This window comes from Carcharodon carcharias, chromosome 1, assembly GCF_017639515.1.
Source record: "Carcharodon carcharias isolate sCarCar2 chromosome 1, sCarCar2.pri, whole genome shotgun sequence".
Taxonomy (NCBI): Eukaryota; Metazoa; Chordata; class Chondrichthyes; order Lamniformes; family Lamnidae; genus Carcharodon; species Carcharodon carcharias.
The window spans coordinates 1,958,968-1,972,783 of NC_054467.1; the positions used below are offsets into that span (position 1 = coordinate 1,958,968).

At 43.0% G+C, this 13,816-nt stretch overlaps 1 protein-coding gene across 3 annotated transcripts in view; it reads right to left on the reverse strand.

Annotated features, from left to right (window-relative positions):
* Positions 1-13,816, reverse strand: part of LOC121278966 (nuclear factor NF-kappa-B p105 subunit-like) — a 95,812-nt gene that overhangs the window by 59,322 nt on the left and 22,674 nt on the right. For all 3 annotated transcript variants that reach the window (XM_041189598.1, XM_041189607.1, XM_041189617.1), the window contains exons 2-4: positions 13,721-13,766; positions 8,746-8,836; positions 3,515-3,555 (exon numbers count right to left, since the gene is read on the reverse strand). In XM_041189598.1, coding sequence (XP_041045532.1) covers positions 3,515-3,555; positions 8,746-8,836; positions 13,721-13,766 — 178 coding nt within the window. The remainder of the gene's footprint in view (positions 1-3,514; positions 3,556-8,745; positions 8,837-13,720; positions 13,767-13,816) is intronic.

Below are 13,816 nucleotides of genomic sequence, written 5' to 3' on the forward strand. Positions count from 1 at the left end.
TAGAATTCTTTCAGGAGGTAACGAGTAGGTTAGACAAAGGAGAGCCAATGGATGTTATCTACTTGGACTTCCAGAAGGCCGCTCAGTAAGATAAGAGCCCATGGTGTTAGAGGCAAGGTACTAGCATGGATAGAAGATTGGCTGTCTGGCAGGAGGCAGAGAGTGGGGATAAGGGGGTCCTTCTCAGGATGGCGGCCGGTGACTAGTGGAGTTCGGCAGGGGTCAGTGTTGGGACCACAACTTTTCACTTTATACATTAATGATCTGGATGAAGAAACTGAGGGCATTCTGGCTAAGTTTGCAGATGGTACAAAGATAGGTGGAGGGACAGGTAGTATTGAGAAGGCGGGGAGGCTGCAGAAGGATTTGGACAGGTTAGGAGAATGGGCAAAGAAGAGACAGATGGAATATAACGTGGGGAAGTGTGAGGTCATGCACTTTGATAGGAAGAATAGAGGCATAGGCTATTTTCTAAATGGGGAGCGAATTCAGAAATCTGGAGTGCAAAGGGACTTGGGAGTCCTCGTCCAGGATTCTCTTACGGTTAACTTGCAGGTTGAGTCGGTAGTTAGGAAGGCAAATGCAATGTTGGCATTTACTTTGAGAGGACTAGAATATAAAAGCAGGGATGTGCTGCTGAGGCTTTATAAGGCTCTGGTCAGACCATATTTAGAATACTGTGAGCAATTTTGGGCCCCGTATCTCAAGAAGGATGCGCTGGCCCTGGAGAGGGTTCACGAGAATGATCCCAGGCTTGAAAGGCTTAACATATGAGGAACATCTGAGGACTCTGGGTCTTTACTCGATGGAGTTTAGAAGGATGAGGGGGGATCTGATTGAAACTTACAGAATACTGAAAAGCCTGGATAGAGTGGACGTGGGGAAGATGTTTCCATTAGTAGGAGACACTAGGACCCGAGGGCACAGCCTCAGAGTAAAGGGAAGACCTTTTAGAACAGAGATGAGGAGAAACTTCTTTAGCCAAGAGAGTGGTGAATCTATGGAATTCATTGCCACAGAAGGCTGTGGAGGCCAGGTCATTGAGTGTATTTAAGACTGAGATAGATAGGTTCTTGATTGGTAAGGGGATCAAAGGTTACGGGGAGAAGGCGAGAGAATGGGGTTGAGAAACTTATCAGCCTTGAATGAATGGCGGAACAGACTTGATGGGCCGAATGGCCTAATTTCTGCTCCTATGTCTTATGGTCTAATATGTGGATGTGGGAGATGAAGTTAGGTGTGAAGGATTCGTATCAATTCCAGTGTGAATCATTGGGCTGAAAGCTGTGCTCCCTGTGTTGCAAATTCTATGTAATACGATGAAGAGGAAGCTTAAATGGACTGAGATAATCATCATTTGTGGATGCATACGTACACAGTTCAATGCTGACATCTATTTCGTATGTTGACTTCCTTCCTATTGTGAATATTTGCCAGAATTATAAAACCAATGTCTAGAAAACTCTGTCATTTACTGACATTGCTAAGTTAATATCAAGGACTTGTGGTTTATCTTGTGGTTGTTACTGTTCAAACAGGCCTGGCTTGCCTTTAAATCATATGAATAAGTTTAAAGAAGAAAATAAATTGTTTTTAAAAAGTTTATGAATAACAATCTGTTTCCTTTATCAATGCCTTTTCTTCAGAATCCCTGAAAGATCAGCACTTTCACCAATCTGACAAACACATGGTGCAGAAAAAATGAAATAACAAGTCAATGGCACACAGGAAACAACATCACCAATCTTAAAGCTTCAGAAGTGACAGTGAAACAGCTACAATTGCCCCAGCACTAAGCTGAACACAGGTTATACCCAATATACAATCTGCTAAGTGATCAATCTAATGCAACAAGAATCTACAATGGCAGCTATATGTACAGTCCAAAATAAGCTAAGAAAGACATTCTCTGCCTGGTGGAAAGCGCCAAAAATATACAACTATTTTTTTTTTTAAAGTATTAGGAAAGTGGTCATTTCCTGCTGATATTTCCAATCCTGATATCCTGGCCTATCCCGAAAGTACAATCTAGGCATTTATAAGCTGCCACTTATCTACAGAAATTCCTCTCAACAGATATCTGACAGCTAAGGTTAAACGTCACATCCAGCCTAGCAACTAAATCCAACAACTGCCCTCTAGGTCCCAGGCTATCCACAGGCATACATCCTCAGCCACTGCTCACAGTTTGGCAGTGAGAATAGCATTGGAAACATTACTCATTAAGTGAGCTATGATTTGGCATAGAAGTCTAAATCCACTTTCTTTGCTTCCTTCCTAGTAATGACCTATTAACCCTTGAAAATAAAAGTTTATGGACTCCACAGAATAGAACCAGATAGTACAGGAGGCCATTTGGCCCATTGTGTCTGTGCTGTCTTTTTGAAAGAGCTACCCAATTATTCCCATTCCCCCTGCTCTTTCCCCATAGTTTTGAAAACTTTTTTCCCTTCAAGAATTTATCCAATTCCCTTTTGAAAGTCACCATTGAATCTGCTTCCATCACCCTTTCAGACAACGTACTCCAGATCATAACAACTTGCCATGTAAAAAATAAAATTTTCCATCTTCCACTCTATTACGATTCACATGCTGATCAACAGCTGCCATTTTATTTCTAAGCTCCCCTTTAATTCCCTGTGATCATCTTAAATGTCTTCCCCCTTACTACTGTCCCACTAACCAATGGAATCGATCCATCAGTGTAACAAGTTGTCTAACAGGGTACAAGGTTTGTTAAAATCAATTGTCAAATCTGTGTCCAAACATACACTCAACCCCAGCTTTCCTCAGCTAGTTTTCGATTGCCTAAGCTGAGTGCACAGATTTTAAAATCAGAACTCAATTCCATCTTACTGTGGACAGATCCCAGCTAGAGTACTGCGTCCAATGCTGGGCACTTTAGGATGTCAAGGCCTTGGACAGGAAGAGGAGGAGATTTACCAGGAATGAGGGACTTCAGTTAAAGTGGAGAGATTGGAGAAGCTGGGTTTGTTCTCCTTAGAGCAGAGGAGGTTAAGGGAAGATTTAGTAGAGGTGTTGAAAATTATATGGGCTTTTCACAGAGTAGATAGGGAGGAATATTTCTACTGTGAGAGTGTCAATCACCAGGGGACACAGATTAAAGATAATCGTCAAAAAATCCAGAGGGAAAATCAGAATTTTTTTCATGAAGTGAGTTGTTGTGATCTGGGCAGTGGAAGTAGATTCGATCAAAGCTTTCAAAAGGGAATTGGATAATACTAGTAAAGCAGAAATTTGCAAAGCTATGGGGGAACACCAGGGTGGGGGTGGGGGGGTGGGGAAGGGGGTAGTGGGGTGGCACGGCTGATTGGATAGCTCTTTTAAAGACCTGACACAACAGACCGCCATTAGGCCCATCATGCCTGTGCTATCAAATTCAACAAAATGAAGGAACATGACTAATGATGTAGAAGACAACGTTAACACAAGCAATGCAGCTTTGATATGGGGGTAGTGGGGGACGGTACACATGCTGATGTCTCTCTCTTACCTGTTTGGGTTGCTCTACAATCTGCAAATATGGTCCATCAGCTGGGAAGAAAAGTTACAGTAATTATTACAACTGTAGAAGTAGTACTTACAGAAAATACATTTCATAAGCAAGTTGCAGTCTAATTTGGGTGAAGATCTTTGGCTGGAAATCCCCTTGCCCACCAATCGGAAAAAAACAATTCTCCCGCAAAATACTGAGATTGAGCATCACCTCAATCTGCTTCATATACTTGTTAACCTGATCCCAATTATACCTGACAGAAAAACAGGTCAAACTTCAAATCAGTAAATGATGAATGTTTTCCCAAAAGGATATCAGGTCATTCATGTCACTTCATTAAAAATAAGAGCACAGCATAAAATATGATTTACATCCCCATTTCTTGTACTTAATGCACGTTCTCTCATGCATTGTCTCTATTAATTATGTAATTAGGAAAGGTTGAGGGGGACGGGCCTATACTCATTAGAGTTTAGAAAAAGGAAAAGTGATCTTATTGAAACACATACGATTCTGACAGGATAGATATTGAGAGGATGGGAGAAGTTTGAAAATAAGGGGTCTCTCATTTACGACAGAGATGGGGAGGAATTTCTTCTCTCAGAGAAGATCTTTGGAATTTCAGAAGCCCAGTCAGCTGAGGCTGTCAATGGTGCACTGATGGAAATCAACAACGCAGAAGAAGCCAGAATTGGAGGAGTGCAGAGATCTTGGAGATTTGTGGGTTGGAGGAGAGAAAGAGACGCAAGGTCATGGAGAGATTGAAACACAAGGGTGAGATTTTTAACATAGTGGCTTTTCTAGATAAGGGGTCAGTGTGGGTCACTGAGCGCAGGGAATGATAGGTGAACAGGACTTGGTGCGAATTAGCATACAGCACAGCAGCATTTTGGATGAGCTGAACTTTACAAAGGATGTAGGATGAGAAGCCAGCCAGGCTAGGATTTTAGCTCATCAGTTCAGCCCTTCCACAGGACATGAACAATCATAGATTGGTTACAGCACAGGAGGTGGTCATTTAGCCCAATGCGCCTGTACTGACTCTTTGCAAGATTCGCTCAGCTAGTCTCACTTCCTGGATCCCTGCAAATGTTCTCTCCTCAGTTGCTTATCCAATTTCCTTTTGAAATCCATGATTGAATCTGCTTCTAACACACTCCCAGGCAGAGCATTCCAGATCCTAACCACTCACTGCGTAACGAAATTTTACTTCATGTCACCGTTGCTTCTTTCACCAATCACCTTAAATCAGTGCCTTCTGGTTCTGGATCTTTCCACCAATGGGAACAGTTTCTCTCTAACTACTCTGTTCAGACCCCTCATGATTTTGAACACCTCTATCAAATCTCCTCTTCTCTCAGGTGCACAACCCCAGCTTCTCCAATCTATCTTCGTCCCTAGAACCATTCCTGTAAATCACCTCTGCACCCTCCCTAAAGCCTTCTCATCCTTCCTAAAGTGGACTCATGGACACACCTCTTTCCAATTCCTGCAGAAAAGTTCCACATTAATACTTCTTTACTCCTCATAGTGAAAAATCCACGTTTGGATCTCCATTATTTAAGCCTGACCTGCTGCCCTCCAAACACAATTCTCTTTGGAAACCCCGGTATCCCATAGAGCATGCAGTCAGCCGTCGTATAACTCAGTGGCAGAGGGGCTGAATGGCCTCCTCCTGTTACTGTATTAAAGCAAAACTTCATTGTCAACTATAAGAAGTTTAAATCCATTAATTTCATTCCTAGAAAAGGAACTACACAGCAATTTTATAAGGACGTTATGTGCAATGGAGAAAACATTCAGGCCGTTAATGAATTAATGCACAAAACCAGACAGGGAGAATATGTGACAGACAGTGTGACAGAGCCAACAAGACTTGTGATAACAGCCTTTTCCTCATACAATGCAGAAAATGACAAACTGTATCGAGTGTGTTCAGGAGCACTGAGATTGAGTCACCACTTTCTAACTCTCAATCTATTTTTCCACAGTGGAAATATTTAGTGAAATTTTTGTGAAGCCTTAAACAGAAAGCATTTCAAAATTGGACTAATCACTGTTTTGTTTCAATTCTTGTCTGATGGAGTAAATGAGAAGCAAACGTACTAAACAAATTCAGTATTGTTCATACAAAACAAGAAATTAAAATCTTTCAGAAATTAGACCGATAGACAGACAGAGAGAGGGAGGGGGAGAGAGGGAGGGGGAGAGGGGGATGTGGGGAGGGGGGGGGAGGAGGGAAACCACCGGAGGGAGAGGGGGAGGGGGAAACCGCCGGGGGAGGGGGAAACCACCGGGTGAGGAGGGGAGGGGGAGGGGGGGTGGAGGGGTTGGGGGTGGGGGAAACCGCTGGGGGGGAGAGGGGAAGGGGGAGGAGGGAGATCTGCCGGGGGAGTGAGAGAAAGTGAGGGAGGGAGAAAAGGATAAGAGAAAGCAAGTGTGTGCAGGTCAGAGTGAGTGAAGGACAGAGGAAAAGGAACAAAAAGAGAAATTCCAGTTTATTATATCTTCAAGATGTCTGAAAGAGTTTCAATAACATTATTTTTGAAGTCGCAGCGCAGCAGGTCAAACGCTGCAGCCACTTTATACAAAAAAAGGACACACAAAAAGGAACGAGTTCAGTGAAGCGCTGGCTGGTCACGACTATAAGAGCCAAGAAAAATCGCGTATCTTGAAGGCCACCATCTAGCACTGATCTGAGGCAATGACCTATGTAAGGACACGTGAGCTTAAGAAATAGGGGTAGAAGTTGGCCACACAGCCCCATAGACCGATTCCAGCATTCACGCTGCTCCTCTGTCTCATCACTTTCCTACACCATCTTCATAAATTTCAATTCCCTTGGTGCCCAAAAATCTACCAACCTCAGCCTTGAATGTGTTCAATGATGGTCACATTGACAACCCTCAAGGGTAGAGGATTACAGAGATTCACAGCCCTCCGAGTGAAGAAATGTCTCCTCATCTCAGTCCAAAAGGGCCCATTCTTTATTCTGAGACTGTGACCCCATGTTCTAGGCTCTCCAGTCAGGAGAAACACTCTCCATCTGTCTGCCCTGTCAAGCTCTCTAAGCATTTTATACATTTCAATGAGATTTCTCTTTCTTCTAAAGTCCAGAGAATACAGACCCATTCTACTCAATCTAAAACCGGACAGTAGCATAGTGGCTACATTACTGGGCTAGCAAAGCAGAGACCTGGATACAAACAAGAGCTCAAATCCCATTGTGGCAGCTGGAGGAATTTAAATTCAGTTAATGAAATTAATCTGGAATGTAAAGCTAGTCTCAGTAATGGTGACCATGAAACCAGAATCATTTGGTCACTAATGTTCTTTAGGGACGGAAATCTGCCATCCTTATCTGGTCTGGCCTTTATTACAAGAGGTTCTGAGGCCAGAAGCAGGCATGTCTTACTGCAGTTATACAAGGCCTTGGTCAGACCACACCTGGAGTATTGTGTGCAGTTTTGGTCTCCCTACCTAAGAAAGGATATACTTGCCATAGAGGGTGCGTAGCGAAGGTTCACTAGGCTGATACTGGGGATGGCAGGACTGTCGTATGAGGAGAGATTGGTTTGACTGGGCCTGTATTCACTAGAGTTTAGAAAAATGAGAGGGGATCTGATTGAAACGCATAAAATTCTAACAGGGCTAGACAGACTGGTTGCAGGGAGGATATTTCCCCTGGTTAGGGAGTCTGGAACCAGGGGCCACAGTCTCAGGATACGGGGCAGGCCATTTAGGACTGAGATGAGGAAATATTTCTTCACTCAGAGGGTGGTCAACCTGTGGAATTCTCCACCACAGAGGCTGTGGGGGCCGGGTCACTGAGTATATTCAAGAAAGAAATTGATCTTTTTTGCATATTAGGGTCATCAAGGGGTATGGAGAGAAAGCGGGAATATGATGTTGAGATAGAGGATCAGCCATGATCATATTGAATGGTGGAGCAGGCTCGAAGGGCCAAATTACCTACTCCTGTGCCTAGTTTCAATGTTTCATGCATGACGACCCCTAAATCCCTCTGTGCTGCAGCTTTCTGCAGTCTTTCTCCATTTAAATAATATTCAGCTCCTCTATTCTTCCTGCCAAAGTGCATAACCTCACTTTTTCCCACATTATATTCTATCTGCCAAGTTTTTGCCCACTCACTTAACCTGTCTATATCCCTCTGTAGACTCCTTGTGTCATCCTCACCACTTGCCTTTCCACCTATTTTTGTGTCATCCACAAACTTGGCGATAGTACATTCACTTCCCTCATCCTGTCATTAACATATATTGTAAATAATTGTGGCCCCAGCACTGATCCCTGTGGCACTCCACTAGTTACATCCCAACTCTTCTATTAGTTATCCAACACTCTATCCACGCTAATTTACTACCCCCAACACCATGGGCTCTTCTCTCCAGATCCAGTGATGTGACTGCCTCTTAACTGCCTCCTGAAATGGCCTAGCAAGCTACTAAGAGCAATTGGGAATGGATAATAAATGCTGACCTCACCAGAGACATCGTCACCAAGTGAATGAATAAAAACAACTTCTTTCCTCATTGGACAACCCTCTAATTGCAGGAATCAATCTAGCAAGCAGAGTTTACAAATGATGACACCTTGATGTTGGAAAAGATCATTTCTTCAGCTTTCACTATACAAAGGATAAGGTAATACCTCCTCCCACCTCTTTCCATATAATCCCATCAACATTATCCTTCTATCCCTTTCTCCTTCATATGTTTATCCAGCTTCCCCCTTAAATACATCAAACTACTCCCTGTGGTACTGAGATCCACATTCTCCCCACTCTCTGGGTAAAGAAATTTCTCCCGAATCCCCTATTGGAGTTATTAGTGACTAGCTTATATTCATAGCTTCTAGTTCTGGGCTCCTCCATATGTGGAAACATTCTCTCAAACGCCATATTTTTAATGACCCCTATCATCACCCCTCAGCCCTCTCTTTCAGCCTGTTCAATCTTTTGCAATAGGTAAAGTCTCTCAGTTCTAATCTCTGTTCAAGAGTTAAGTAGTACAAGACATGTATGATGCACCATTCATTTGAATAACACTGTCTGAACGATGGTACATCTCTTTATGATTATTTTGTGGTGGAAAATGCTTAAAATCTGACACAAGAAATTTCAAAAATTGTAAAGAATATTAAAGTCCAATTTATTTAATTCAGGACCTGGTGTTGCCAGTAAAACATCCATCATCAATGATACTCACTTGTCTGTAGTGGAGAGTCTGTGGGACCCATTGGTGAGTTAAACATGGTAGCAGGTATGTCCAAAGCGTTATACTCATCTATGCCATAAATCTAAATGGGGCGAGATAATGAGAAGGAAGAAAGAGTCAATATCAGAGTTCATTTGTAAATTACACAGAAAACAAACACTACTTATTGTTCTATGTCAGGTATTAAAGTTACCATTGATGGTATTTGATGAAAATCAAGTGGGTAGCCATCCTTAGTGAGCATTCCTCTTTGGACAAGGATTAGTAAAAATGGTTGTTTGGGTGAAAGGGATACAGATGAATGACTTGCAGATGAGGTGTGGTCCAAACTGATGGATACAATATTTGCTGCTGGCTGCTATTCAGTTTATTCAACCAACATCAACCTTTCCCAGCTCAAGCATATCCAATCAGCACAGAACGGTAAAGGTAAAACTCGGAGTGGAGCTAAGGAACACCGTTCCCGACACTTGGCACTGCTGAGAAGAAATGTACCCAGACCTTCCAGAGGAGAAGTGAGGAAGCACTTTTTCACACAAAGGGTGGTAAAAGTGTGGAACTCTCACAAAAAGCAGCAGACATGAGCTCGATTAATAATTTTAAGTCTGAGATTAATAGAGCTTTTCAAGCCACAGATATTATGGGATATGGTCTTATTAAATGGTCAGACAGGTCGGAAGGGCTGAATGGCCTCCTCTTACTCCTATGTTCCAACATACCCAACTTACTGACAACAAATTACGTTTATTTGGCACCTTTAATGTAATAAAAGGCCCAAAGGCAGCTCAAAGGAGAGTTACAAAGCAAAATTTGACACTGAGTCACATAAGGAGATGTTAGGGCAGGTAAATAAAATCTTGGTCAAAGAGATAACTTTTAAGGAGCATCTTAAGGAGGAAAGGGAAGGAGACATGGAGAGTTAGGGAGAGAATTCCAGAGCTTGGGGTCTGGGCGTGACCACCAATGGTGGAACAATGGAAATCAGGGATGCTCAGGAGGCCAGGCTTAGAGGAGCACGGAGACCTCAGAGGGTTGTGGGGCTGGCAAAGGTTACAGAGATAGGGAGTCAGTGAGGGATTTGAAAAAATAAGGATGAGAATTTAACAACTGAGGCATTGCTTCCCCAGGAGCCAAATTGAGTCAATGAGAACAGGGGTGATGGGGAAATGGGATTTGATGAGAGTTGGATATGGGCAGCAACGATTTGGACAACGTCAAGTTTGTGGAGGAATTAAACCCCAACATAACCATGAAATCATACCTCAAGATATCCACAGAATCAAAGCTCAGTATGCCAGTGGAACCATATCCCAGTTACTGGTTTTTGGGAAGGATAGAATGACATTCAATAGAAACATAAATATAATAAACTGAATGGAATTCTGTTGTAAACCAAGATTTTAATAAATGCTGCCTGGTTTTGTAATGAGCACAATGCTCCAATTCGGATTCAATCCCTGGAAAAACTGCTCATTTGAGAGGTGAGGCGAGGAGAGGAGTGATTTACACCTCACTTACACAAATAGTCTGTCAGCCATTCACAATCAAACAGGGAGGAGCAGATGTTTGGATTGGGCAGTGGAACGTGGTCAGCAGTGATGCAACCGCGCTGCCTCAGACACTGGTGTTAGCTGAGAGGTGGGAGGAGAGGGCAGGAAACTTTGGGGGAAAAACAATAATCAAAAGCAACCAATTGTAATGAACATTCTGACTCATTCCACGTTTACAGCTGGTGTCCTGTTGATGACCTTGCAGCAGCAGCCGGTGATTTGTCAGAAAAGACAAATCCCGTCTTCCCTCTGAATGGGGATTTGCTCTCGTTTACGCCACCCAATCAGACAGGCTCCATCCGAGGCACAGTAAATGTTACTACAGCTATAGCCCGCAGCTTCCATAAAAGATTCCTGACACATTCTCCTCAATTACCTGTTTCCCATTACCCACACTCTGAGTGACAGGCTCCCCATGGAAAGGACAGGCTCCTAACCACCCAAATCTGACTTCTTAAGAAAGCACAGCTTGAAACAAAGAAGCTACAAATCAGATGGTTCCTTTCAACAAGCTCCAGACTCCAGCTGGGTTTCAGCACTGATCAGGTCAGTTTTCTCCATTTCTGCCCTTTCTGTTTCAGGTTTCCTTTCAGCCATAGTCACTCTCTAGTTTCAGTTTTTATTCATCCGATACCTTTCTAAAAGCTGTTTAAAACCTTCCTTCAAGGATTTTCTCACGTCTGATTTAATCCTTTATTTTACTTTGTTTTTATCCCTGCACAATTTTTCATCGACTTGAAGGCAAAGCCCATTTCACCCAGGAGGCTGATTGCACCCACTCCCTGTGTGCATTTCATAGGCATCAATGAGACCAGCTCAGCTTCTCATTTTGAATAAACCCTCAGTTTCCATCTTCATGGTCCGCTCACCAGCTGCAATCAAACAGGCAGGTAACTGAGCACCTTAACTCCAGGCCCAGGCACTCACTGGTCACCAAAGTATCTGCTGGGATTTGTGCACACAGCCCAAAGCCACCTCTGCCTTTCAGTTTCCATAACGCCACAGGGAATTATCAATGTATCACTCACTGTCCTATCAGATTATTTCACTCTTTCATGGGATGTGGGTGTCGCTGGCTAGGCCAGCATTTATTGCCCATCCCTAATTGCCCTTGAGAAGATGGTGGTGAGCTGCCTTCTTGAGCCGCTGCAGTCCATGTGGTGTAGGTACACCCACAGTGCTGTTAGGGAGGGAGTTCCAGGATTTTGACCCAGCGACAGTGAAGGAACTGCGATATATTTCCAAGTCAGGATGGTGAGTGACTTGGAGGGGAACTTGCAGGTGGTGGTGTTCCCATCTATCTGCTGCCCTTGTCCAACTAGGTGGTAGAAGTCGCAGGTTTGGAAGGTGCTGTCGAAGGAGCCTTGGTGAATTCCTGCAGTGCATCTTGTAGATGATACACACTGCTGCTACTGTGCGTCGGTGGTGGAGGGAGTGAATTTTGAAGGTGGCGGATGGGGTACCAGTCAAGGTGACTGCTTTGTCCTGGATGGTGTCAAGCTTCTTGAGTGTTGTTGGAGCTGCACTCATCCAGGCAAGTGGAGAGTATTCCATCACACTCCTGACTTGAGCCTTGTAGATGGTGGACAGGCTTTGGGGAGTCAGGAGGTGAGTTACCCACCGCAGGATTCCTAGCCTCTGACCTGCTGTTGTAGCCGCAGTATTTATATGGCTGGTCTAGTTTAGTTTCTGGTCAATGGTAACCCCCAGGATGTCGATAGTGGGGGATTCAGTGATGGTAATGCCATTGAATGTCAAGGAGAGATGGTAGATTCTCTCTTGTTGGGGATGGTCATTGCCTGGCTTTTGTGTGCGAATGTTACTTGCCACTTATCAGCTCAAGCCTGGATATTGTCTAGGTCTTGCTGCTTATAGATACAGACTGCTTCACACCCCATCATCGATCAATACATCTCCTTAACCTCTGTCAGCCCTCCAAGATTTCTGCTTTCCTCCCATTCTGACATCATGTGTTTGCCTCACTATTAGCAACCATGCTTCCGACTGCCTGGGCTGTAGACACTGGAATTTCCTCCCTAAACCTCTCTACCTCTCTCCTCTTTTAAAATACTCCTTAAAACCTCCCACCTCATCCGTCCTGTATCAGTTTATGGAGTTCAATGTCAAATTCTATCTGTTGAAGCTCTTATGAAGCACCTTGGTACATTTTACCATGTTAAAGGAATAGCATAAATGCTAAGTTGTTGCTGCTTCTACAAAAATAGTTATTTTTTAAAAATTCAATGGTTAGGATGATCTACAGATATTTATTAGTAACCATACAACTACCATCACGTTTAAAATATCTGTGACAATATCTCAGTGATGTTTGTTTATTGTAAGCTTCTATTTCTTAACCTGCGTGCACTGTGCTGACAGTTTCTTAACCACATTTACCGCAACAGCAGAGTAGAAATATTAAATGTTCACAATTTAAGGTCCTCGATATCTTGTTGGATTTTGTACTGCTCAAAGTGAGCGATGGGAATGATTGAGGAGATGAAATTCTTTACATTTCACGCACCTAGAGAACCAGAAACAATCCCACGAGAGGTCTAACACAGATTGGAGCATTTGGTAGAAGGAGCTTTAGTCTCAATCTCAGTTTGATTTTCTACACTAGCTATTAATGGGTAAGATTGTTAATTTCTAATGAATTTCTACCAGTTTGGGTTATATTCTGTATTCTCTAGGAGCTGTATTCAAACTCTAAGAAGTCATTTCATACAGGGGTATCACAGGCAGCATGAGAGGTTTTAAGTGCGTTAAGCCTGTGCTGATTCTGTACTGAGGTGAAAGGGGAGGTTCTAAACCATGACAACATTCAGTTCATCTTTACTCACTATCTTTCAAATTATTCAGAATTGCACCATTTCTGATCCTAGATTCTCTTGTTTCTAGATTCTGATGGCTGACAGAGTTTAGAATCTTATAACACAGGAGGAGGCCATTTGGCCTATCATGCTTGTGTTTGCTTTATGAAAGACCTATCCAATTAGGCCAACTCTTCTGCTCTTTCCCCATAAACCTGCAATTGTTTTCCCTTTCAAGTATTTATCCAATTCTTTTTCCTCCGCCCTTTCAGGCAGCACCTTCCAGATCACAACAACTCACTGTGTCCAAGCATTTCTCCCCCTTCTCTCCCTCTGGTACTTTTGCCAATTATCTTCAATCTGTGCCCCTCTGGTTCCCGACCCAGGAAACAGTTTCTTCTTATTTACTCCAGCAAACCTTTCATAATTCAGAACATCTTTTCTTAACAGTAATAAATATTACATTCATCAGGACTGAATGGGATACACACCAGAGACATGGAATTAATCAGACTGCACTGCTCAAAAGAACTGGACTGTATTTACAATCTAAACGTTTTAATAGAAGGAAGATGTCACAAGGTAGAAACCTCAGCCACTTACACCAGAGACTCCAAGACGATATGTATCCTCATCAGCCATCATCAGTCTAAGGTAGGGAAGCAAAAAAAAACATATAATACAAAAAAAACATTTAAC